At 40.3% G+C, this 27,891-nt stretch overlaps 1 protein-coding gene and 1 non-coding gene across 47 annotated transcripts in view; both read left to right on the top strand.

The window, feature by feature from the left end:
- Positions 1–27,891, top strand: part of PBRM1 (polybromo 1) — a 118,068-nt gene that overhangs the window by 70,499 nt on the left and 19,678 nt on the right. For 29 of the 46 annotated variants that reach the window (XM_019417125.2, XM_019417117.2, XM_019417116.2 and 26 more), the window contains 5 exons: positions 12,132–12,317; positions 13,422–13,579; positions 14,474–14,737; positions 19,481–19,626; positions 22,205–22,362. In XM_019417125.2, the coding sequence (XP_019272670.2) occupies positions 12,132–12,317; positions 13,422–13,579; positions 14,474–14,737; positions 19,481–19,626; positions 22,205–22,362 (912 nt within the window). The remainder of the gene's footprint in view (positions 1–12,131; positions 12,318–13,421; positions 13,580–14,473; positions 14,738–19,480; positions 19,627–22,204; positions 22,363–27,891) is intronic. The other 17 variants (XM_019417120.2, XM_053897986.1, XM_053897983.1 and 14 more) reach the window with 3 other exon arrangements.
- Positions 23,287–23,359, top strand: TRNAK-UUU (transfer RNA lysine (anticodon UUU)). The gene has a single exon. It is a non-coding gene; the product is annotated as a tRNA-Lys (tRNA).

Below are 27,891 nucleotides of genomic sequence, written 5' to 3'. Positions count from 1 at the left end.
ACAGAGCCCGGTGCGGGGCTCAAACCCATGAACTATGAGATCATGACCTGAGCCGAAGTTGGACACTTAACCAACTGAGCCACCCAGGTGCCCCCACTCTGTAGCTTTTTAAATAATGCTGCTCTCAGTAGTGTCCTAAGGCTTCCTTAGTTGCTGTAAATCTTTAAATGGTTCCCGTGCTGTTACTACCTTAACCGGGTCGTCAGGGAGAAGATAATGTTAAAAAAAAAAAAAAAAAGCACATTTCTTCAGAAAAGAAGAGACTGTTTGCTTTTACCATCTATTTACATGATTTGAGAAGATGATATAAGGTCTCATAAAGAAGTGTGTCAGGAACCAAGGTGCTTAATCCTTACATGGCTAAAAGAAAGGAAGTTGAATATAAGTCATTATGTTTGAAAACTACAAAATGAATTTACCTGAAATGCAGCAAATAGCTTCTGTTTAAGAAAAATGATTTATATTAAACCTGGTAAAATAGCTTTTTTACTCAGAATATTAAGAAGCATTATTGTAATGAAAAAAAATTTGATCATTTCTTGTAAAGTTTTTATCATTATTTTTATTTATTTTCATTAGATAGCTATCTTTTTATTTATTTATTTTTTTTTTTTGAGCATAGTTGACACACAACGTTACATTAGTTTCAGGTGCATATCTTGTAAAATTTGAGTTCACATAGATACCTAGACTATGTGATTTTCTGAGAGTTACATTAGTTTCAACATCACATCTGCTCCTTAGGGCTTTTTTTTCCTTAGGCCAGAAAACAAAGTTGATTTGAAGCAAATTCTCATAAGCAGTGGCATATGCAAAGACGAGAAGGGAACCTGGTTGGTGAGAATAATTTACCAGCATAAGGCTATCTGCAAGACCCAGCGACTTTTCTGCCAGAGGAGATGTACTGATTCAGGATGGCGAGAGTGTATGGGCAGGGGATGTCTTTGCCAGCTAAAAGTGGTCGATGCAGAGATAAACGGGCCAACATTACAGTTGAGGGTGAGGACTATCCTGGAAGTCAGCCATAGAGGAGTGAGCTAGCTCTCACACGTTCTTGGCTGACTGGGAAACCATGCCTGTGCAAAGGAGCTAGGAGAACCATTTTGCAAGCAAAATGCAAGCGGTCCTTGGACATTGGTTACAGCTTTGAGTGGGTCCCCCAAGCCACATGCACATCAGTCATTGGAAGGTGAATCCTTAAAAGTTTTAAGTGTTTGAGGACAGTCTTCACCTAAATCATTGGCTGACCCATAGCTAAGCAGACTTAGGAGCAAACCCTCATGCCATGTATTCTAGTATACTTATATTGGGAGTCTCGACGGAAGAGAAAGAAAGCGGGAGGAAATACCTGAAGACATAATGGCTGAAAACTTCAAATTTGATGGAGAATATTAACCTACAGCTCTAAGAACACTAAGAGAACACAGAGAGACCACATCTAGGTACACCATAAACTACTGAAAGAGAAAACTGTGAAGGTAGCAAAACTTCTCAGGTCCAAGAAAACAGAAATATGATAATGGTTCATAAGAAATCATGGAAACCAGAAAGCAGTGACACGATATTCAAAGTGCTGAAAGGGACAAAAACTGAACCAACAATTGTATATCCAGTGACACCATCTTTCAAAAATGAAGCTGAAATAAGACATTCCTAGATAAATAGAAACAGAATTCACTGCTGCCAGATCTTCCCTATAAGAAATCCTAAAGGAAGAGCTTCAGGCCAAAAGAAAATACCACCAGATGGTTGACTCAAATCCACAAGAAGGACTGAAGAGTAGTGGAAATGGTAAATATGTGGGTAAATATAGAACACTATATATTTTTTCTCTTTTCTTAATTTCTTTAGAAAACATTAGATTGTTTAAAGAAATAGTTGCATCATCAATTTTAGGTTTACAACATTTATAGAAGTAATGTATGTGAACAGTAGTAGCACAAAGGAATAGAGCTATTTTGGAGCAAAGTTGCACTATTTAACAAAATCAAGTCAGTATTAACCTGAAGTAGATGGTGATAAGTGAAAGATGCATACTGGAATGCCACTAAAAACAAATAGCAATAAAAATCCAACATAGAATTAAAATGGTACACCAGAAATACTTGCTTAAAAGAAGGCAGTAAGGAAGGAAAAGAGGAACAAAAAACGTAAGACATGTAAAAAAAAAAAGTAGCAAATGGTAGATGTGAATTCAGTCATAGCAATAATTTTATTATATGTTGCGAATAGACTAAGCACTCCAATCAAAATACAGACTGAATTTTAAGAGATCCAACTCTGTGCTATGTGTAAGAAACTCATTTCAGATTCGAAAACACAAATAGGTTGAAAGGAGAAGGAGGGGGAAAGATACACCGTGCAGATAGTAACTGTAGTGAGTTGGAATGGCTGTATTAACATCAATAGACTTTTTTTTTTAAGTTTATTTATTTATTTTGAAAGAGAGCGAGCACTAACAGAGAACGAGCGGAGAAAGAGGGAGAGAGAGACAATCCCAAGAAGGCTCTGCACAGGCAGCACAGAGCCCGACCCAGGGTTCGAACTCATGAACTCTGAGATCATGCCCTGAGGTGAAGCCAGGAGTCGGATGCTTAACTGACTGAGCCACCCAGGCATCCCTCAGATAGACTTTAAGAGAAGAAATATTGCTGAAAACAAAGAGGGATATCTCATAATATTAAAAGGGTGGGGACATTGGAACATACAATATTTATAAATGTATATACACCTAACAATGGAGCCTGGAAATACATAAAGCAAAACTGACCATAATGGAAAAGAGAAATTGTTTAGCAATTAAGTCTCAATACTCCTTTCTCAGCAATGATAGACCAAGTACACCAAAAATCAATACTCTTTTCTCAGCAATTGATAGACCAACTAGCAAAAAGTACAGAAGACTTGAATATGGACTGAAAGTTTGTCTCCCCAAAATTCATATATTGTAGCCTCATCTCCTGTGTGATGTATTTGGAGGTCAGGCCTTTAGGAGGTAATTGAATGTGGTCATAGAGGTGGAGCCACCACAATGGGCTCATTACCATTGTAAGGGGATGAAGAGCAAGAAGACAACTGTCCATGAACCAGAAAGCGGACTTCTCACCAGAAACTACGTCTGGTGGCACCTTGATCTTGGATTTCTTACCCCCCAGAACTATGAGAAATCAATGCTGTTTAAGCCACCCTGGCTGTGGTAGGTTTTTTATAGCAGCCTGAGCTGACTAAGATGGACTGTCAACCAGCTTGACCTGACTGAGATGTGAAACCTGCACCCAAGGACTGCAAAATGCACATTCTTATCAAGCACACATGGAACATTATCAAGGATGGACCATATGTTAGGTCATGAAGCAAGTTTCAGAAGATTTAAAAGGATTGAAATCATACCCAGTTTTCTGAACACAATGGGATTAGACTAGAAATCAGCAAAGAAAGAAAGCTGGAAAATCCCCAAATATTTGAAAATGAAGCAGTACACTTCTAAATAATCCGTGGATCATAGAAGATATTGCAAGGACAATTAGGAAAATCTTGAACTGAACCCAAATGAAAACACAGTATATTAAAATTTATGGGATATAGCTAAAGGAGTTTGTGAAAGGAAACTTACAGCTTTAGATACATATACCAGGAAAGGAATAAAGAGCTAAAATAAGTCTACGTTTGCACCTCAGGAAGTTAGCAAAAGAAAAGCCAATCACACTTGAAGTAGAAATACTAAAGATCAGGGGCGCCTGGGTGGCTCAGTCGGTTAAGCGGCCGACTTCGGCTCAGGTCATGATCTCACGGTCTGTGAGTTCGAGCCTCGCGTCGGGCTCTTTGCTGACAGCTCAGAGCCTGGAGCCTGTTTCAGATTCTGTGTCTCCCTCTCTCTGACCCTCCCCCGTCTCCCTCTCTCTGACCCTCCCCCGTTCATGCTTTGTCTCTCTCTGTCTCAAAAATAAATAAACGTAAAAAAAAAAAAAAAGAAATACTAAAGATCAGAATGGAAATCAGTGAAAGAGAAAACAGAAAATGCCAGTGCTGTAATGGGTATGACATTTAGGACGATTCACATTGTTTCTACTGACAAAATTTCTTATACTTGGGATTTTTTTTTTTTTTTTAAGTTTTGTTGACACTTTATCTGGTGATACAAAATTAGCAACAGTGGCTTCTTGAATTACTGAGGCAGTTCTCAAAATGTGACCTAAAGGCAAGCAGCATCACATCAGCATCACCTGAGAGCTTGTTAGAAATACACGTTCTCTGGTCCCACTCCAGACCTACAGACTCAGAAACTCTGAAGGCAGAGTCTATGTTTTAACAAGCCCCGTAGGTGGTTCTGATGCACACTTAGTTGTGGGACTTACTGCTTCTTGGGCCTTGGATCTAATAGAGGAGCAGGAACTTAGGACACCTATCTTGCTTCATGGTGGATTAGTAATGATACATGAACCCATTATGTAATCCTCGTACATTCTAGAGAAAAAATAGTTCTGACATTTTCTTTTTTTTAAATGTATTTAGTTTTGAGAGAGAGAGAGAGAGACAGAGCATGAGCATGAGCAGGGGAGGGGCAGAGAGAGGAAGACACAGAATCTGAAACAGGTTCCAGGCTCTGTGCAGTCAGCACAGAGCCTGCTGTGGGACTCGAACTCACGAACTGCAAGATCATGACCTGAGCCAAAGTCGGACACTTAATGGACCCAGGCACCCCAATACTGACATTTTAAAGATTATTGGTCACTACCCTTGATTGATCCTTTGCTACCAGGAAATATTTCCAGTGACTTAGTCTGTGAAGAAGACATGTGGTAGAAAAGCAAAGCCATATAAAAAGACAGGAGGGGTGCCCCAGGAGGGGCACCTGGGTGGCTCAGTTGGTTAAGTGTCTGACTCTTGATTTCTGTTCAGATCATGATCTCACAGTACGTGAGTTTGAGCCCTACCTCAAGCCCTACGTTGGGCTCCATGCTGAGCATGGAGCCTGCTTAGGATTCTCCCTCTCCTCTCCTGTCCTCTCCTCTCCTCTCCTCTCCTGTCCTCTCCTCTCCTCTCCTCTCCTGTCCTCTCCTCTCCTCTCCTCTCCTCTCCTCTCCTGTCCTCTCCTCTCCTCTCCTGTCCTCTCCTCTCCTCTTCTGTCCTCTCCTCTCCTCTCCTGTCCTCTCCTCTCCTGTCCTCTCCTCTCCTGTCCTCTCCTCTCCTCTCCTGTCCTCTCCTCTCCTCTCCTCTCCTCTCCTCTCCTCTCCTGTCCTCTCCTCTCCTGTCCTCTCCTCTCCTCTCCTGTCCTCTCCTCTCCTGTCCTCTCCTCTCCTCTCCTCTCCTCTCCTGTCCTCTCCTCTCCTCTCCTCTCCTCTCCTGTCCTCTCCTGTCCTCTCCTCTCCTCTCCTGTCCTCTCCTCTCCTCTCCTCTCCTGTCCTCTCCTCTCCTCTCCTGTCCTCTCCTCTCCTCTCCTCTCCTGTCCTCTCCTCTCCTCTCCTGTCCTCTCCTCTCCTCTCCTGTCCTCTCCTGTCCTCTCCTCTCCTCTCCTGTCCTCTCCTCTCCTCTCCTCTCCTGTCCTCTCCTCTCCTCTCCTGTCCTCTCCTCTCCTCTCCTCTCCTGTCCTCTCCTCTCCTCTCCTGTCCTCTCCTCTCCTCTCCTGTCCTCTCCTCTCCTCTCCTGTCCTCTCCTCTCCTGTCCTCTCCTCTCCTGTCCTCTCCTCTCCTCTCCTGTCCTCTCCTGTCCTCTCCTCTCCTCTCCTGTCCTCTCCTCTCCTGTCCTCTCCTCTCCTGTCCTCTCCTCTCCTCTCCTGTCCTCTCCTCTCCTCTCCTCTCCTCTCCTCTCCTCTCTTCTCCTCTCCTCTCTTCTCCTCTCCTCTCCTCTCCTCTCCTCTCCTCTCCTCTCCTCTCCTCTCCTCTCCTCTCCTCTCTTCTCCTCTCCTCTCCTCTCCTCTCTCTCCTCTCCTCTCCTCTCCTCTCCTCTCCTCTCCTCTCCTCTCTCTCTTCTCCCCCACACAAACACACACAAAATAAGCATTAAAAAAACAAAAACAAAAACTTAGAAAAGAAAAAAAAATCTATATGTAGGAGATTTTCCTTTCCCATCACTGTGCCTATCTCAGGAGCCTGCAGGCCTTTGTTGATGAGAGGAGCCAGAGCCCTGCTGCCCAAAGCTACTTTCTAAGGCTGCCAAGACCAGCTCTGTTAATACTTCTTTTTTATATATACCAACTCAGGGACTGTATTTCCCAGCAGTGTAACTGGAAGTAGGTAAGAAGTGGTGTTTGCCATAGAATGTGAAGTTAACACTGGAAGGACTAAGAAAGGGGACCCAGAGGGTTATTGTAACTAGTTATTACTAGCCGTGAGACAACTGTAGTCTGCTTCAGATCATCCTATGTTGAGTTACTTAATGAATATTAAAAAGACAGCAATCACCAGAAAGTAGTGTAGTGGTTGTGTGTGTCAGTCATTCTTCTCTGCCTTTAAGCCATAAGAGGAGTTTTCTTAATAATGATGAAAATTGAGGGAAACGAGAAGATCTCACACACTGTGTTTTTGTATTAACTACCAGAACTAAGTACTCAAAGGTAAGTAAGCAAAAGTAAAACAATATGAAGGACTTGTCACCTAAATGTGGCAGGTTGTACAGATGCGTACTACTAGTACATCCCAAAACACCTCTAAAATGATGGAAAATGGATTTTAAAGCAAAACAAAAGACATAAATGTAAAACATTCCCCTCCCTCAAAAAAAAAAAAAAAAAAAAAAAAAAGGGAAACCATTGAAAAGGAGACGGTGGCAATGGGAATTTGGGAGCTAGAAAATGTACGAGTAGGTTGCTAACACTGACTTCAGTGCTGGCATCAGATGAAGACCTTAAGTAGGCCAATTCCTGTCTAGAATGGTGCAGGGATTAGAGCACCAGGTACTTCTACAAATGGAGGTGCTGAAAACAGGAGGATTAGTTAACTCTAAATTTGAGTTCAACCACCAGATCACTTACCAACCTTTCCTGTGACTGTTTGCCTTCAAGAGTCTAGTCTGAGAGACAGCAGCATACTGAAAGGTTAGAGGTACAGTTCTGAAGAGGGGGGTCATAAGAGGGTTTATACTAAGTAGTGAGACCCCTTGTAACTCTTTTGCTCCAAGAATGCTGGCAGTCAGGCTTCTAGTTTTGAAATAGGAGATTTTTCTCTTGAGAAATGGATCAGGCAGTGGGGCAAAATTATGTACATAAAGAGCTTCTAGTCAGTTTTTTTAGTATTTTGCTTTTAAATAGGAGCAGGTACTTAATTTAAATAGGATCAAATATTTAAGGCAAACCTCTAAGATGTAAGATAGAGAACAAAACAAAAAGAGAAAAAGGACCTTGGAAAAAAACAAGGCAGATGGAGAAAATTTTTAAAAACAAAACAAAAACGGGTGCCTGAGTGGCTCGGTTGAGCATCCCACATCGGCTCAGGTCATGATCTCACAGTTTGTGTGAGCCCCATGCCCGGCTGTCTGCTGTCAGCTGTCTGTCAGCTCAGATCCTGCTTCAGATCCTCTGTACCCATCTCTCTCTGCCCTCCCCCGCTCATGCTCTCCCTCTCTCTCTCAAAAATAAACATTTAGGGGCACCTGGGTGGCTCTGTCAGTTGAGCATCCGACTTCAGGTCGGGTCATGATCTCGGGGTTCATGAGTTTGAGCCCCACATGGGCTCTCAGCTGTCAGCACAGAGCCTGCTTCAGATCCTCTCTGCCTCTCCCCTGCTTGTGCTCTCCCTATCTCTTTCAAAAATAAATAAATATTAAAAATAATAATAAATAAATAATATATAAACATTAAAAAAAAAACTGATAAAGATTTAGACCTTCAGAGAGATGACAAGCTACTGCATCCATAAAATAAAAACAGGAGGCCATAAAAACGAATAGTCACAGAACAGAAAATTTCTTGGAAATTGAAAATACGGCAAACCAACAGAATGAGAGAAAATATTCACAAATCATACATCTGATAAGAGTCTGATGTCCAGGATATGTAAATTCAGTAACAAAACAATTCAAAACTGGGCAAAGTATGGAAACAGACCTATCTCCAAAGAAATTGTACAGATGGCTGTAATCACATGAAGAATGTTCAATATCATTAATCGTTAGGGGAATGCAAATCAAACCTACATTGAGATACCACTTCTTTTTAGGATGGCTGTTATAAAAAACAAACAAACAAACAACAACCAGCAAGTGTTGTTGAGGATGTGGAGAAATTGGCGCCCTTATACATTGATGGTGGGAATGTAAAATGGTACCGCCATTATGGCAAAACAGTTTGGCAATTCCTTACAAAGGTAATTATTGAATTACCATGTGATCCATTAGTTCCACTCGTGGTGTATACCCAAAGAACTGAAAGCAGGGACTCCTGCACATAATTGTATACCAATATCCAGAACAGCATTATTCACAAGAGGCAAAAGACAGATACAACCCAAATGTCCATTAACAACGGATGAATGTGGTACATATACATACAATAGAGTGTTATTCCCCCATAAAATGTAATGAAATGGTGATAACGACATGCTACAACATGGATGAACCTTGAAAACATTATGCTAACTGAAATAGGCCAGACATGAAAGGACAAATAGTGTATGATTCCACTTACATAAGGTACCTAGAGTAGCAAATTCATAGAGACAGAAAGTAGTATAGAGGTTACCAGGGTCTGGTGGGGATGAGAAATGTGCTTAATGGTTACAGAGTTTCTGTTTGAAATGAAAAGTTTTGTAAATAGAAGTGGTTCTGACTGCACAACATTGTGAATGTAATTAATGCCACTGAAATACGTGCTTAAGAATGGTCAAAAAATGGCAAATTTTATGTGGTATATTATCACACTTTTTTTTTTTTTTTAATTTTTTTTTTTCAACGTTTTTTATTTATTTTTGGGACAGAGAGAGACAGAGCATGAACGGGGGAGGGGCAGAGAGAGAGGGAGACACAGAATCGGAAACAGGCTCCAGGCTCCGAGCCATCAGCCCAGAGCCTGACGCGGGGCTCGAACTCACGGGCCGCGAGATCGTGACCTGGCTGAAGTCGGACGCTTAACCGACTGCGCCACCCAGGCGCCCCTACACTTTTTTAAATTAGTAACATACCAAGAAACTGAATTACACACTTGAAGTAGGGGAATTGTATGTATATGTTGTGTAAATTATATCTCAATGAAACTTTTTTTGTTTTAAGTTTATTTACTTTTGAGAGAGACAGAGACAGCACAAGTGGTGAAGGGGCAGAGAGAAAGAATCCCAAGCAGACTCCACACTGCCAGCACAGAGCCTGATATGGAGCTCAGACTCACGAAGAAGCCCTGAGATCATGACCTGAGCTGAAACCAAGAGTCGGATGCTTAACTGACTGAGCCACAGGCGCCCTCAATGCAACTGTTTTTAAAAAATGATAGCAGAGGGGCGCCTGGGTGGCTCAGTTGGCTGAGCACCTGGCTCTTGAGTTCAGCTCATGTCATGATCTCACGGTTCTTGGGTTCGAGCCCCACATCAGACTCTGTACTGACAGTGCAGAGCCTGTTTTGAATGCTCTCTCTCTCCCTCTCTCTGTCCCTCCCCTGCTTGCATTCTCTCTCTCTCTCTCTCAAAAATAAATAAACTTAAAAAAAATTTTTTTTTAAATAAGGTCCCCTTTGAATAAAAACAATAGAGTGGGGTGAGGCGATAAGAGTGAGGGTGTTTAAGGGTACAACCTTGTAAGGAGTGGTAAATAGCCATGGAGAGCTAATGCACAGTAAAGTGAATATAGCCAATAGTACTGTACTATGATTAAGTAATGTGGTAAGTGTCACTGTAGTGGCAACAATATATAAGTGTATTGAAGTAACTGGTTGTACAGCTTAAATTTACACATTGTTATATGTCAAATTGATTCGTTTAAAAATTTTTTTAATGAGCCCCCCAGGTGGCTCAGTCAGTTGAACGTCTGACTTCAGCTCAGGTGATGATCTTGCGGTTCGTGAGTTCCAGCCCCACATCAGGCTCACTGCTGTCAGCACAGAGCCTGCTTCAGGTCCTCTGTCCCCCTCACTGCCCCTCGCCTGCTTGCACTCTCCTAAAAATAAAGAAATATGTACATACATAAATAAATATATATATTTTTAATGATAGCAGAAAGGAATCATTTAGAGAAGGATTAGAAGATGAAGTGGAAGAAATCTCAAGAGGTAGCAGAACAACAAATGAACAAAGAAGGAGAAAGATAACCAAAGATCAGCCCAGGAAGCCAGAATCCAAGTAATTGCAGACATAGTTCTGCTAAGCTTTCTGCCACTGTGTAACAAGGACCCCCTTTCCAGTAACATTTTCATTTCCACCTGAGCCTTCTACTGCCAAGTCTTTAATGTCCGTTTCTCTACCATAGTCTATGCAAGGCAACTGAGGCCTTTGCTCTGTTCAAAATTCTCCCAGTTTCTGTTACTGCCCAATTCCAAAGTCGCTTCATATTTCTTAGTTATTTGTTGCAATAACACCCTGCTGGCGGGTATCAAAATCTTATCTAAATATTATCAGCTTTATGAGCTCAAAAGCCTCCAATCTTACTATTTAAATCATTTAAGGGGTGCCTGGGTGGCTTGGTCGGTTAAGCATCCGACTTCAGCTCAGGTCATGATCTCACGGTCCGTGAGTTCGAGCCCCGTGTCGGGCTCTGTGCTGACAGCTCAGAGCCTGGAGCCTGTTTCAGATTCTGTGTCTCCCTCTCTCTCTGCCCCTTCCCTGTTCATGCTCTGTCTCTCTCTGTCTCAAAAATAAATAAATGTTAAAAAAATTTTTTTAATTAAATCATTTAAGTTGGTATATATAGGTGAGGCTCTGGGTGTGACCCATCCTGGGACACAGTTCCTCTCCCTCTGTGGACCTATGAAACCAAAAACAAGTCCTTTGCTCCTACAATACATTGATGGGACATGCATAGAATAATAATTAAGAGACATTCCCATTGAGAAAGGGAGAAATGGAAGGGAAAGGGTCTTCAATTCCAAGCAATCTTGAAATCCAGCGAGGCAGAACCATTAGGTTTCAAGGCCTAGAAATAGTCCTTTATGGCTCAGGACTCTGCCCTCTAAATCATCCTTTTTCATATTTTCAGCTGAGTTGTTTTATCATCCTGTTTCCTGTCTCTAGAATTTGGGGGTTTTGTACTCTCTCTGTCCTTTTCCATACAGTTGACCATGTTCTTGTTGGTGTATAATCTCAAGTACCTTGTGAATTTCTTGTATATGTTACAGAATTTCTTGTATATGTTATATGTTATATTTGTTATATTTGACTAATCGAATACTAGATAACATTTTCCACCAATATTGTCAAAACTTAAAAAATTAGAAATGTTGGAGCATGAGAATGGAGAAACAGACCCTGTAGCCACACAGTGAGGGACTTAAATTGGTACAGAATTTGGGGGGTTGGTTTGGAATAGGCATATTAAAAACATTTAAAATGCTTCTTTCTAGCTGTCCTATTTATAGAAAATTACCATAAAGAAGTAATCAAAGATGTGGGCACAGTTTTATCTTAAAAAACAAAAACCCTGTGGTATTTGTAAATGATGGCTTGTATGGGAGCCATTAAAAAGTATTATTTAACAAAAATAAGTCCTATTGAAAAGCATTAATCTCAGGGGAACTGCACAGTTCTGTCTTTAGTGTAGACATGTATAGTTCACATTATATTGCATAATATGCATGTTCGTATTTTCTCAGTTCTAAGATTCCATTAATTGTGACATACCCATAGAGTAACTTAGGGAAAATTTTTTCAGAGGCATTAAGATGAAGAGGAAGTACATATGAGATTATTTCCAGATTACATGATTTACATGTAATCTATTTTCTTCTTTACCTTCTTTACCTTCTACCTATTTTCTTCTTTATACCTTTCATTATTATCCAGAATGACTGTCTCGAGCATTTATTATTAAGGTGGTTATTTTTATTCTGTAGATCCTTTATTTATGGACTTACTTAAATTAATGGCGGTTATAATTCAAAAAGGCACTAGACCTTGAAGGTCTAGAAAAGAATGAAATGTAGTAGTATGTGTTGTTTGAATCCTATGTCTGATTCCAACATGCTTTGAATGGGAACCTTTTTTTCTTTTTCACCTAAGAAGCTGAAAAGAGTGAAGACTCCTCAGGCACTGCAGGCCTCTCAGGCTTACACCGCACATACAGCCAGGACTGCAGCTTTAAGAACAGCATGTACCATGTTGGAGATTACGTCTACGTGGAGCCCGCGGAGGCCAGCCTGCAGCCACACATAGTCTGTATTGAGAGACTGTGGGAAGATTCTGCTGGTAAGTTCATTTTAAATCAAAGGACAGATTGGTGACATGTAACTATTTTACTCCTCCTTGGGTCTCAAGGAAGAAAACTGTCACTCAGACAATAGTTGTTCTATAGTGTATCAGTAAATATAAGTAAGCACCCACTATATGAAAACATGGGATCTAGCACTCTTGGGCCAGTGAGTGGTACAATTGAGTCAAAAGAAATGCATCTTCTTGAAGTGAAGCTGAGATTCATTTGCTCCACTGGTGTTTATTAAAACCAGTCAGCCAAACTCTGGAGGATGGCAGAGACTCACAGGAACTAAAGGCTCACGTTTTGCTTCTGGCAAAACCAGTCTGGTATAAATCACAAGTGAAGAATAAATTATAGAGAGACATGTGCCTTGGCTTAGAATTTGATTTTAAATTTTTTTTTTTTTTTTAACGTTTATTTATTTTTGAGACAGAGAGAGACAGAGCATGAACGGGGGAGGGTCAGAGAGAGAGGGAGACACAGAATCTGAAACAGGCTCCAGGCTCTGAGCTGTCAGCACAGAGCCCGACACGGGGCTCGAACTCACATACCGCGAGATCGTGACCTGAGCCAAAGTCAGACGCTTAACCGACTGAGCCACCCAGGCGCCCCTAGAATTTGATTTTAAAAAGGTGTCCTAGAACAGTTGCCTTTACCTTAGGAGTTAATGAAGCCAGAAGCAGGCAGAAATGTGATCCAGGCAATCCAATTCCCTCAGCTTTGCATCCCTTGCCCTGAGTGCTAACTGCGTCCTTTAGTATGTGGTATCCTTCTTAAGCATGCATCCCTGGCCGTGTCCTGGCCCCGGCAGAGTGGAGCAGCTCTCATCACCCTCCTCATCTGGTATATTACCTATCTTTTCATGTGAGAGGGAGAGTAGCATTTTTTAGGCCTTCTTATACTTCATTATTTTCAAGTATCATTTCTTCTAAGATAATTATTTTAAGGACCTGTGGCTTAAAAAGCACATCATTGGGTTCGGGCCATAAGAGAATAGATGGAGAATTTGCTCGTTTTGCAAAGAATGTGTGATTTCTGTTAATGGTAATTCTGTCTCTCTCTCTCTCTCTCTCTCTCTCTCCCTTTTTGTTTTTGAGGTGAAAAATGGTTGTATGGCTGTTGGTTTTATCGGCCAAATGAAACATTCCATCTGGCTACACGAAAATTTCTAGAAAAAGAAGTTTTTAAGAGTGACTATTACAATAAAGTTCCTGTTAGTAAAATTCTAGGAAAATGTGTGGTCATGTTTGTCAAGGTAAGAAACTCATTAGTTCCCAAAGTACAAATCATTCCATGAAAATAAAATTTACGAACATGGAAAAATCAGTATTTACAAATTAGAAGCTCTGTTTTAAACCGTTTGATTTTTTTTTTTTAAACTGTATCTGTATGGCTGTGTGTAAAAGATTTGGGAAGAAATTAATCTGATCATGATGATGGAAGACCATTTGCTGCCTACATCATATAGTTGAATGCAGTTAGCTTAAAGTTTTTTTTATACTGCGAGGTTAATTTTTGAGGATGACATTTTCTGAAAGATAATTTTCTGAAAACTGTCAGTATGCTTTTTTAGGTAATAAAGTATACTTTTTGTGTATCTATCTGATACAGGCACATTGACCCCTGCCCCAAAGCTTTCAAGAACGTTATAGCTGTATTATGAAATGTTAATATATTTTCAGAAGGGCTGTTGGTAAGCTAAATAAGCTAAAGGGTGTGGGGGCGCCTGGGTGGCTCAGTCGATTGAGCGTCCAACTTCAGCTTAGGTCATGATCTCACGGTCTGTGAGTTCGAGCCCCACATCAGGCTCTGTGCTGACAGCTCAGAGCCTGGAGCCTGCTTTGGATTCTGGGTCTCCCTCTTTCTCTGCCCCTCCCCCACTCATGCTCTGTCTCTCTCTGTCAAAAATAAAATAAACATTAAAAAAATTTTTTTTTAAATAAGCTAAAGGGTGTGTATTTAATAAGGCTATTTTGTAGCAAGAAATTGCTCCTACATCTCTAGCCATTTACTATTTGTGGTTAACTGTCAAAAAGTCTTAACAGTTTAGCTTTTGTTTGTTTGCTTGATTGATGTGTGGTTTTGGTTTTTATGGTTGACTGGTTTTCAGAATATTCACCTAACTTATTAATTTTATTATATCTCCCAGGAATACTTTAAATTATGCCCAGAAAACTTTCGAGATGAGGATGTTTTTGTCTGTGAATCACGGTATTCTGCCAAAACCAAATCTTTTAAGAAAATTAAACTGTGGACCATGCCCATCAGTTCAGTGAGGTTTGTCCCTCGGGATGTGCCCTTGCCTGTGGTCCGAGTGGCCTCTGTATTTGCAAATGCAGATAAAGGGGATGATGAGAAGAACACAGACAACTCAGAGGATAGTCGAACTGAAGACAGTTTTAACTTGGAAAAGGTATGTAGCTAAAAGCCACACAGAAAAGAATTTTACACTTCAAAATACCTATTCCAGAAAATAAATGAATAAAGCATTCAAAATCAGAATTAGAAAAAGAGCAACAACATAAAACCTTACATAAACAGAAAGAAGGGAACTATAAAAGAGACAGAAATTAATACTTAGAAAACAACAGTAGAGCTGAAAAGTAAATCCAGGGGCACCTACTGGTTCAATGAGTAGAGCATGAGACTCTTGATCTCAGGGTCATGAGTTTAAGTCCCCCGTTGGGCATGCAGCCTACTTTAAAAAAAAATTAAATAGGAGCGCCTGGGTGGCTCAGTCGATTGACTTGATTTCAGCTCGTGTCATGGTCTCAGGGTCATGGGATTGAGCCCCGTGTCAGGCTCCACACTAAGCATGGAGCCTGCTTGAGATTTGGTTTCTCCCCCTCTTCCCCTCTCTCCTGCTGGCTTACGTGCATGCATGTGCTCACGTCCTCTCTCCCTCTCCCTCCCTCTCTCAAATAATAAAGAAAGAAGTGAATCCAAGTGCTAATCATTTGACAAGTCCAGTGAAATAAATGACCAACTCTCCTAATAAAAAAAAGAAGAGAATTAAGCTCAGACATATAAATGTGGAAGAAATTTAAAGACTTGTAAATTTTGTTAATAAATTGAAATCCTGAATAAAATGAATAATTTCCTAGGACAATATAAATCACTAAAGTGGCATCAAGAAGAGGTGTAACACGTAAGTGGACAACAACAAGAAGAAATTTTTTTTAATGTCTTGAGAGCTAATCACAGAGTACTCAGATCAGATAATTCTGTAGGTGAGTTCTTTTAACCCTTTAAGAGACCTATAATTATACTATGGTTTAAATTCTTTCAGAGCATAGAAAACAAAGAAAACTTCCCAGTTATTTTACAAAACCAGAATAATCTTGATTTCAAAGCCTGACAAAATAAAACCGGAAAAGCTATAGTTCAGTCTAACTTATGAATATTAATGCAAAAAATACTCGGAGAAAATATATTTTTATAAATGAAATCAAAGTAGTTATTTAAGAACAATATGACCAAGTAGGTGGAAGTTCATTCTACAAATGCAAGGATTGGTCAAAATTAGGAAAATTCAGTAAAACATTTCATTGCATTAATAGATCTAAGGAGAAATTATTTGATAAAGTATAGTAACTGTCTTCATTTACTTAAGTCTTTAGATGGATATTTCCTCAAAGTGATTTTTTAAAATTACATTTGTTTCTCACACCTAAATGTGCTTGCTCTACTACTATTATCTATATTTTTCTGAAAGTAGCCAATGCAGACAAACAAAATACTAAAAATATTGACAATAGAGGCAAAACTTTTTTTTGCAGATAATGGGGGAGAAATTAACTAAAGTTTTGAAAACCAAGAATTCAACAAATAGGAATTTCAAAGTCCATATACAAGTCAATAGCTTTCTTATATAAACAAAACAGTAATTCACAAGACTTTTGAGAGTAAGATAAAAATGTTGAATACGCTTTAGCAGCTGTTAGGAAAGTCATGTAGAAGAAAATATCTGATTCATCTTAACCACAAGATTCATTAAGAAATAATCTTGGGAGCGCTGCTGGGTGGCTCAGTTGGGTAAGTGTCTGACTCTTGATTTCGGCTCGGGTCATGATCTCACGGTTTGTGAATTCAAGCCCCATATCAGGCTCTGTGCTGACAGCGTGAAGCCTGCTTGGGATTCTCTCTCTGCCCCTCCCCACTCCACTCTGTCTCTCTGTCTCTCTGTCTCTCTGTCTCTCTCTCTCTCTCTCTCTCTCTCTCTCTAAACAAACAACAATAAAAAAGAAATAACCTTAAAAGGAATATATGGAATCTATGGGAAGAGAAACAGTCTATGGACATGAAAGACTTGTTTTTGGAACCTGACAGAATTATGCTGGCATTCTTATGAAGGGATCAACATGTTAGTTACCAGGAAAAAAAGGGAGAAAAGTAATCAAAGTGCTTTGCCCTGCTAGGTACTATTGTATTTTATAAAACAACATTTTTTAAAAATTGGGATAGTAGCTCAGGACCAGTCAGTGGAAGGAATAGGCTTTTCACAACTAAAATCTAGAATATAAAGGTAGGATTTTAAATCAGCAGGAGAGGATGGAATCAAATGATACTGGAAAAACTGGTAGCCATTTGAAAATAAAAGAAAAAAAAGAAGGAAAAAACCCATCTGAATTCTCTCTTGATATTCCAAAAAGATCAAAAAACAGAGTACTAGTTGCTAACATAAACATATTTACTATTATTTACCTATATTCTTTTATGTATGTATGTATGTATTTATAAGCTTGGAATGGGTCCATTCTATACATGATATAAAATCCAGTATCCATAAAAGGGGGGGGGGCATTTTATCAGTGTACAATGGAAAATATCCATTAGTTTAATAAAAGAGTCTAAGGACTGCCATTTTTAACACAATGAGCTCTTGGAAACCTAGGAAAAAAGCTACACTAGAAAAATAGGCAAAGGACCAAATAGATGATTTGTAAGAGGGAAGATAGCCAAAAAGGTAAAATGTTTTTAAATGCCTGGCAGATTGTCAGGAGTTCTAAAGACTGCTAATACTGGGCACACCTGATGTGAGTGTGGGCAGTACACTTCTCTCCCATCCATGGCATTCCCTTTGACCCTACAGTTTGATGCCAGGGAATGTGTTCCAACTCAGTACTCAGGCACACCAAAGGGTTGTCTACAAGGAGTGACATCAGTGTTACCTGTAAAGCAAAACCCTTGGCCAAACTCAAATGCCATGAATAGGAATTGAGTAAGTTGTCATACATCCATAGCATGCCAGCTGTACGGCCAGTGAAAGCATTGAAGTAGGTTTATACATGTCACGTGGAAAATTTTCCAAGTCCTGTGGTAGGAGGATGTTCATGATTAACAGGCAGCAGAATGGGATGCAGTTCCATCATTATTCAAAACAAAGAAAAATGTATATTTACATACATGAATGAGAAAATGAAAACAGCATGAAATACTGCTGTGTGCTAAACTAGGTGCTTATCTCTGGAGTTGGATCACAGAAGATTGTTTTTAAGTTTTACATGCTGTAATGTTGACTTGTTGCCAATGAATGTACTTCTTTTATATAATCAAGAAAGATAAAACTTTTATATTGTTAACATAAAAACTGGAAAATATTGAATTCCTTGAGTCCATTTCAGTGTCCTAACAGTTTTACAAGAGAAAGGGAGCCTGGGAAAGAACATGATATTTTTTACACTTTACCAATATGTCTGGGAATTGTAGAGACGTTAATTACGAAAGAATAAGAAATACCAAAGGAAGCCAGTGTGGGAATAACATAGATTTCTTCTTTTTCTTTTTTTAAAATTAATTAGTTAATTTTTTAATTTACGTCCAAGTTAGCAATTTTTTCTTAAAATTCATAAGTCCCCAGGATCCTCTCTGTGCACACATTTTTTTTTTCTTTTTTTTTTTTCTGTTCTTGTCTCCTATCTATTTTAATGCTGCCTGGCCAAAACAGGTCATTCCTGGAACTTTTTAAAAGAATACCTTCAGCAGGTAGAGCATGCAGCTCTCAGTCTTGGGATTGTGAGGTCAAGCCCCACATTGGGCGGGAAGATGACGTTACAGAAAAAAAAAAGAAAAGAAAAGAACTTCAGAACAGACCATTCCTGAAAGAAAAAGTTATTCTTACTCTCAAGGGTCACTTTATAGCTCCCTTTCCTGCAGGTGTTCCTCATCCAGCACATCTCATTCTTAAGGGTTTTCCAGGAGGAGCATTTAGATTGCACATTTATAGTTGTAAAGAAAGAAGCAAACCGTTTGGACCTTCTGAAAGAGAGATTTTTGTTTGAAGTTTCAGATACTCTCAGGGAGGTGCAGTAGAAAACTTGGGGGTTCTGGGGTTTCCTCGAGGAGCTTTTATATGTTTTGAAATTAATATGTTTACAACACCTCGTGCTGTGCCCACTATCTGCATCAGATCAGAACTTGTTTTTCTTTTTTTCCCTTTTTCTGCCAACACTATAAAACAATAATAATGTTTGTTAAAGCGCTTTTCATAAGTCAGGCATTGCTCTGTGTAGTTAATGGGGAGAATATCCTTAAAGCTTCCTAACAATCCCATGTAATAGGCACACTGTCTTCATTTTCCAGATGAGGAAACTAAGGCCTAAGAGGTCAAGTAATTTGCCTAATGTCACAGTAGCCAGTAGGTGACAGACCTTGTAATTTATTTAAAAATTGAGAGTATGTGTTTGTATCACAGAGGCTATACTATTCCTTTCCATGCTAGAATAAAGCAAAATTATCATTTTAAATCTATCAGCTGTTAATGCTAAGACATTGAGAGCTCAGTAAATGTGGTGAAGAGGAAGCTTATGCAGCATTTGCTCCTTATCCTCCATGGTAACACATGAGTGAGGCTGCTCCTGAATGCTGCTAAGTCCTCTCCGGTGCTCTTTTTGCACTGGACTAGGGGAATAAAAGCATCTTGGAGTAACATTTTGTGAAACTTAACTAGAAATTTAAAATAAATGCATTATTTGAGAAGACTTAGTTTGGTTTCAGTGCCCTAATCTTTTGGTTTCTGATCTTCATCAAAACTTATGTTTATGGTTATTTTTTTCTTCTAAGTTAATATGAAGGAAAGTCAATTTTCCTTTCTTACCTTCTCTGTCTACTCCTTAATTATGAGCTGCCTCTCTTCAACCAGTTTCCTTTACCACAGGAGAAAGAAGATGTCCCTGTGGAAATGTCAAACGGTGAGCCAGGTTGCCACTACTTTGAGCAGCTCCGTTACAATGACATGTGGCTGAAGGTTGGTGACTGTGTGTTCATCAAGTCCCATGGCCTGGTGCGCCCACGTGTGGGCAGGTGAGTGTTACTGAAGCAGCGAAGATGCAGTTCGGTCGGAGAGATTTGGAGCAAGTGGAAATTCATCACTCTTGAGGATGAAGACACACGTCATCATCAACCCCCCCACACCCCGCAATCCTGTTAACTTCCCCAGCTTCCTTGAACACCCTTGCCCTGCTTTCGTCTCTAGCCATGCTTCTTTAAATTCCTCTTGTGAACTTTTTTTTTCTTCTCTTACCATTTACTCAATTCTCAACCCAGAAATCTCCCTGCCCACCTCACATGATGAACTCTCTTTAGCTTCAATTTAAGATGACACTTCCTTAAGGAAGCTTCTCCTGTACCCTCCAGACTGGATTAGGTGTCCTTGTATTCTCAGAGCACTTGTCATGTTATTTTACTGTCAGGTTGCCATACCAGACTGCAAATGCCCTGACAGTAGGGTCCCTGTCTTTTTGCTCACCTTTGTCTTCCCTGCTTCAAGCATACAGTTCATGAAACATAGTAAGGGCTCAGATATTGGTTGAACAAGTAAATGGATGGAAGAGTGTTTGCATGGCATAAAATAGCAGTGACGGAGTCAGGTACAGAATTGGGCAGTAGAGGATAGTGGTTAAGAGTAGTAGTTGGTTCCAAGAGATCCTGGTGTAAGTCCAGCCCTGCTAGCTTCATGTCCTTAGGCAAATGATTTACTTCCCTGAGCTTCAGTTTCCTCATTCCATTTTTTCCTCATTCAGTAATCATTTATTACAAACCTATTTGCCAGGCTCTGAAGCTACATTAGTGAATAAAACAAACATTCTTAGTGCCCGGGATCTTCGTTCCAGTGGGAAGACAAACAGTAAACATCATGAAAAAGTAAAGTGTAAGGTACATTAGGTCACGAAAAAATAAGAGTATGAGAACACTCAGGAATGCCGTGGTCACAGTGAGGAAGTGCAAAAGTTTAAGTAGGGTGATGTATATAGGCCTCACTGAGAGTTAATAGTTGAGTCAACGAAGAAACTGAGTGAGTTATGTGAATATCCATGGGGAAAGCTTTCCGGGAAGTGAGAACAGGCAAGATAAAGACCTGAGAGAGAAGCGTTCCTGGCCTGTCAAATCAGGAGAGTTTGTTACAGGGGGAGTAAGCAGCGTGTTGAGTTAGATAGGAGATGAGGGCCACGGCATACAGTGCAACCCTTGTGGACCTCAGAGACCGATGTAGGCACTTGGGCTTTCACTGAATTAAAAAGAATACCATTGGATTCTTTTAAGCATCAGTGTGACAGTTGAATTAGTTCTTAGCAAGATTGCTCTGCCTACTGGTTGTTGAGAATAGACTTAAAGGATCAAAGAGAAGCAAGGAGATCTGCTAGAAGGCTGGCTGTTGCAGTAATCCAGGCAGCAAACGATGATGGCTCAGACCAGTAGTCAGACCCTGTTTTAAAAGGTTGAGTTAATAGGATTTCTGATAAATGAGATGTGTGGTCTGAGAGAGAGAAAGGAGTCAAGGGTAACTTCTGTCTCTTGTCTTGAGGAACTGGAAGGTAGAGTTAACAGTAACTGAGATGAGGATACTGCTTCTTGTTAGGAACCACAAGACATTGGAGACCATAATACCAAGCTGGTGGGGTGGTTGTGAGGAATGATACAGTTCCTAGTACATAGCAGTCACATGTGAATTTTTATTTTTTTCTAGGGAGATAGTATCTGGCTTTGGTCAGATTCTCAAGGGGTGAAGGGCTCTTATTTCTTGGCACTCAAAAGTCATGAACCAACCATTGCCTTACAGGAATATCTGCCATTCATGTGAGCTGACCCCAAATATCGATGGTTTGCGTGTGTATTTGGCTGACAAGTCCAATGACAGATGCTTAGTTTTGTTTCACCATGAGCATCTCAGGGAAAACACCTGGGAGATATGCCTTAGTATTGTGTTAAAATTGTTTTCCCCTGGGGCACCTGGGTGGCTCAGTCGGTTAAGCGTCCGACTTCGGCTCAGGTCATGATCTCACGGTCCGTGAGTTCGAGCCCCGCGTCGGGCTCTGTGCTGACGGCTCAGAGCCTGGAGCCTGTTTCAGATTCTGTGTCTCCCTCTCTCTCTGACCCTCCCCCGTTCATGCTCTGTCTCTCTCTGTCTCAAAAATAAATAAACATTTAAAAAAAAAATTGTTTTCCCCTTAGATAAGTAGCCAAATGTTTGTTTCTCTTTCTGAGTATCTTCTCCTGTGCTCAAAGAGGGCGAAACATCAAAGAAATTGTCTTTTTATCAAAATAGTCAGTGAAACTTCTCTAAAATAGTAAATATCATCGAGGCGCCTGGGTGGCTCAGTGGGTTAAGCATCCCACTCTTGATTTCAGCTCAGGTCATGATCTCACAGTCGTGAGATGGACCCCATGTCAGGCTCCGTACTGGGTGTGGAGCCTGCTTAAGATTCTCTCGCCCTCTTCCCCTGCCCCTCCCTGACTCGCGCTCATTCTCTCTCAAATTTTTATTTTTTTTAAATAGTAAATATCATTAGGTTTTTGGCTAGCAGAATTTTTGGTAGATTAATCCTTCAAGAATGAAACCTGTCAATTCATTTTAATGGAATTTCTCCGTTTTTCCCCCAAGAATTGAAAAGGTATGGGTCCGAGATGGAGCTGCATATTTTTATGGCCCTATCTTCATTCACCCAGAAGAGACAGAACATGAGCCCACAAAAATGTTCTACAAAAAAGAAGTGTTTCTGAGTAATCTGGAAGAAACCTGCCCCATGACATGTATTCTGGGTACGTATTTCTGCCTTTTCACTTAATCACATTGATTCTGCTACAGTTGACTGAATACTCCTCCTGTGTTAGGCACTGCTCTAGGTGCTAGGTATACAGCAGTAAACAGACCAGAGTCAGTAAGTAAATTAAAATTAAATCTATAGAACATCAGATAGTAATTAGAGCTCTGAATGAGAATAAGGCAGAGGAAGAGGATAGAGCAAAATGTTGAGGGGAGGTCTTGTAGGTAATGTGGTCACCAAAAGCATTTCTGATGGGTGACGTGAATAGAGCCCTGAAGGCAGTCAGGGAGAAATCCACCCAAATACAGGCATGCTTCATTTTAGTGCGCTTTGCTTTATTGCCCTTCCCAGATGCTAGGTTTGTTACAGAATGAAGGTTTGCAGCAACCCTGTGTGGAGCAAGTCTGTTGGCGCCATTTTCCCAGCAGCATTTGCTCATTTCACGTTCCTGTGTCACATTTTGGTAACTCTCACAATATTTCAAACTTGATTGCTATTATATTTGAGATGCTGCAGTCTTATGATAAAACTTTAATGGACGAGGAATTGCTTGTTATGGAGGAGCAAAGAATGTGGCTTCTTGAGGCAGAATCTCCTGGTGAAGACGCTGTGAAGGTTGTTGAAATGACAACAAAGGATTGTGAATATCACATAAACTTAGTTGATAATGCATCAGCAGGATTTGAGAGGATTAACTCCCAATTTTGAAAGAAGTTTGTGGGTAAAATGCTATCAAATCACATCACGTGCTACTGAGAAATCATTTGTGAAAGGAAGAGTCTGCTGATGTTGCAAACTTCACTGTTGTCATATTTTAAGAAATTGCCACCGCTACCCCAGCCTTTAGCAAACACCATCCTGAGCAATCAGCAACCATCAACATTGAAGCAAGACCCTCTATCCCCAAAAAGATGGGGACACCTGGCTGGCTCAGTCGGTAGAGCATGTGATTTTTGATCTCGGGGTCATGAGTTTGAGCCCCATGTTGGGCATAGAGTTTACTTAAAAAAAAAAAAAGATTACAACTCACTGAAAGCTCAGATGATGGTTAGCATTTTGTGGCAATAAAGTGGTTTTTAATTACAGTATATATATTGTTTTTTTAGACTCAATGCTATTGCACACCTAATAGACTACAGTATAATGTAAACATTACTTTTAATGGAAACCAGAAAATCATTTCAATCACTTTATTATGATATTTGCTTTATTGAGGTGATCTGGAGCTGAACCTGCAATATCTCTGAAGTGTGCCTGTGTCTGAGATTTTACTCATTTTAGGCACAGCAAACATGAAATGCAAAGCCCTTAAGGCAAAGTAGCTGGGCATGGTTGAGATAACAGTAAGAAAGCCAGGTGGCTGGGGCAGACCAGGAGGGTGTGGTAGAGAATGAGCCCCCTGAGGTGCCTGGGGGCACACTCACAGTAGGTCTACTAGACAGTGCTCAGATGGAGTTTGGAGCAGATGGGAAGTCCTGTCTGGGTGTGAGCAGAGCAGCTGTGTGGGCCAGCATATGCACTGGAGGAGTCCCTGCAGCTGCAGGATGGGGAATGTGTAAGAATAAGGTAGGATTCGGGGGAAGGAGTTGAAAGACTTCTAGTCTCTTGGACTCAACCCTAGCAATGTTACTGTCCCTGATCCAGAAATGTGCAGGGCTCGTGCTGAGGTTTCCATTCAGTCATCCTGAGTGTTCACACACACTCTGCTGCTCAAACGTAGTTCTGTGCATCATATACTGTCATTATTTTCAGCTATTGCATTTCTTCCGGCCCAGAGTTAACACTACGGCTTACTTACAAACCAGCTACTCTCCATCTTTTGGAATAGTTTTCCAAATGATGTCAGTGAAAATAGTGAAGTAGGAAGATTTGAGGGCCATTCCCTCACAGAAACATGGGAGAAAAGCCCACAAAAGCTGTCAGAATCGACATTATTAGAACTCTGGAAAACAGCCAAACATCATTTGGAGTAATTCCTTTTTATAGACGCTTAGTAGAATTTGTTGCACTCTGTAGTTTATAAACCACATATCCAGGCTCTCACTTATTTCTCACCATGACCCCATACTAAAGATGCTGTCATTCTCAGAAAATTGAAGTTACTGTCCAATACATGGCCAAAACTAAAACCTGGGTCTTTTCACTTCTACTTCTGTACTGGTGTTTGGAACGCTTTTGAGAGTGAAAAGAGGTGCTAGTATTATTAGGCAGGATACCAGGAAAGCAGTGAGATGTATGGTTACTTCATCTTGAGATGATGCATTCCCCAAAAGGAAATGGATCTAGTGGTCACAAAATGGGATTTCAGCCCGGCTTGTGCATTTCTCATCTTCTGTAATGTAGACCTGATGGGCATATTTCACTCAGGAGACAGTACTGTTTTGCTAACTAATGCTTTTTGTTCATTGCCTTCAGTAACTTAAATAGTAATCAGACAGCCACAGAGAAGTTGCTTTTAGGAATGAACATGGCCACACCTGACAGAAAGTGCCTCCAGCCTAGGCACTTGGATCATAAAATTTCCAGGAACCTGGGTTTCTGAAACATGTCAATTCCTAATTTATTTGCCAGTTCTGTTTTCTTTATAGTAGGTTTTTTTTAATGCTGCATTAATTGAAAAACTGTTCTTACTAAGGTAAGAAAATTAAAAGGTTTTTAAAGATTAGAAAGGAAAAATTAAAAGAATCAGGTTTTGCAAAGAGATTGTTAGGTACATAGAAAATTGAAAAGGTATTTGGATAAACTATTAGAATTAATAAATGAGAGGTGCCTGGGTGGCTCAGTTGATTAAACATCCGACTCTTGCTTTTGGCTCAGGTCATGATCTGCTTCGGGTTCTCTCTCCCTTTCTGCCCCTCTCCCACTCATGTGCAGTCTCTCTCTCTCAAACATTTAGAATTAATAAATGAAAATACCAAGATTATCTATACTTTTATTTGTGGTCAATGAACAGAAAGTTGAAGTTTAAAAATACACCATTTATGTTACATACCTAGGAATAAATATTTTAAAAAGTTGTATAAGACTATGGATATAGTCTCCCTCTCTTTCTGCCCCTCTCCCATTTGCACTCTCTCACTCTCAAACATTAAAAAATTAAAAAATTTTACAAAAGATGTATAAGACTTCTACACACACACCCCTCTGAGGAAATGATTGAATGAAATCAAAAAAGACCTAAATTAATGAAGTGATTCATCATGTGTATAGCTGTAAGTTCAGTATTATAAATTATTTTTATAATGTTTATTTATTTTTGAGAGAGACCAGGCATGAACAGGGAAGGAGCAGAGAGGGGGGAGACACAGAATCCAAAGCAGGCTCCAAGCTTTCAGCACAGAGCCCGACGCAGGGCTTGAACTCACGAACCATGGTATCATGACCTGAGCCAAAGTCAAACGCTTAACCCACTGAGCCACCCTGGGTGCCCCAAAAGTTCAGTATTAAAAGAAGTCATTTTCTCCCATATCGATCTATCTAATTCATTATAGTTCCAGTCAGAATCCAGCAGGCTTTTATCAGTTTTGTATGCTTTGTTAAATGAAGCTTCCTGGGGCACCTGGGTGGCTCAGTCGGTTGAGAGTCCGACTTCGGCTCAGGTCATGATCTCGCGGTTCAGTAGTTTGAGCCCCATGTTGGGCTCTGTGCTGGCAGCTTGGAGCCTGGAGCCTGCTTTGGATTCTGTGTCTCCATCTCTCTCTGTCCCTCCCTTGCTCATTCTCTTTCTCTCTCTCTCTGAAATATAAAATAAAACATTTAAAAAAAATTTTTTTAATGAAGCTTTCTAAGCTTTTATCTTTTCCATGTCTTCTGAAGGCCTGGGAGGAAGCCCAGGTCAGGGCACAGAGAGACCACATCCATTCCAGGGCTACCAGTCAATTTTACTCTTTAGCTATGAGCACAATTCTTACCTTTTCCAAATCTCTCTTTTTCCTTCTGTGAAATATGGAAAATGGTAACTATGCCTCCTCTGAATTGAAAAGGCTTTGGATTGTGTAAGTCAAGTGCTGTAAGTCAGAAGCAGTGATAATAATTATAGCTATTTTCAGCTTCTAAAATGTTTCTGACCTGTTTTTCCATGTTTTAGCTATTTTGCATGTAAATGGTTAATAAGTTATTAGCTATGAACACTCCTGTTAAAGTCAAGAGCAAAATCAGGGTGTTCTTATCATTGTTATTTAACTGAGTTGTGGAGGTACTAGCCAGCACAATTAAAAGTAAGAAACAAGATCTACAGTGGGGTGATAATTCAGGAGGATCAACTAGGAATTACTCCATAATAGGAGAAGATGGGGGGTTCACAGGTGGCTCAGTTGGTTAAGCATCTGACTCTTGATTTCTGTTCAGGTCATGATCTCACAGTTGTGAGATCGAGCCCCACATGGGGCTCTGCACTGACAGTCCAGAACCTGCTTGGGATTCTCTCTCTCTCCGTCTCTCTCTGCCCTCCCCTTCACACTCTCTCTTTCAAAATAAGTTAACATTTAGAAGAAGAAAAAATGTGGTATACCTGGGTGGCTCATTTGGTTAAGTGTCTGACTTCAGCTCAGGTCATGATCTCACAGTCCATGAGTTTGAACCCCGCGTCAGGATCTGTACTGACAGCTCAGAGCCTGGAGCCTGCTTTGGATCTGTGTCTCCTTTCTCTTCCCCTCCCCTGCTCACGCTCTGTCTTTCTCTCTCTCAAAAATAAACATAAAAATATTAAATTAGGGGCACCTGGGTGGTTCAGTTGGTTAGGCGTCCGACTTCAGCTCAGGTCATGATCTCACAGTCTGTGGGTTCGAGCCCTGCCTCCGGCTCTGTGCTGACAGCTCAGAGCCTGGAGCCTGCTTCGGATTCTGTCTCCCTCTCTCTCTGCCCCTCCCCAACTCATGCTCCATCTCTCTCTGTCTCAAAAATAAATAAACATTTGAAAAAAAAATAGTTTAAAAAAATTAGAAGGAAGATAAGATTGAGTATAACATGGATAACAAAGCAACTGCCTTAAGAGATTGAATAATAATAAAAAGATAAAACACGTTGGGATAAATTTAACAAGATACATGCCACATCTGTATAAAGTTTTTAAATGCTGCTTTTAATGCATTTAAAAGGGAGTGCTTGAACAAATTGAAAAGCATACCGTGTACTTGAATGAGAAGTCTCAACATCATAGAGATGTTCATTCTCCCTAAGTTAATCTTTAATGTGGTTCCAGTATATGTACCAATGGGAATTTTCTTGTGAGGACTTTGGGACTTAAATAAACTGATGTTTAAAATAATGGGGTGCCTGGGTGGCTCAGTTGGTTAAGCATTGACTCTTGATTTTGGCTCAGGTCAAGCCCTATTTCCGGCTCCACACTGATGGTGCAAAGCATGCTTGGAATTCTTTCTCTCTCTGCCCCACCCCCCAAATAAATAAACTTAAAAAAAAAATCTCAAAGAGAAGCAAAAATCAGGAAAATATGAAAAGTATAATAGGGGGTGAGGGTCTGTCCTGATCAGATATTAAAATTATTTATATGATATAAATACACAGA

Source organism: Panthera pardus, unplaced genomic scaffold, assembly GCF_024362965.1.
Source record: "Panthera pardus isolate Hobbes unplaced genomic scaffold, ASM2436296v1 HiC_scaffold_8, whole genome shotgun sequence".
Classification (NCBI taxonomy): Eukaryota; Metazoa; Chordata; class Mammalia; order Carnivora; family Felidae; genus Panthera; species Panthera pardus.
This window is presented reverse-complemented; position numbering and strand designations above follow the sequence as displayed.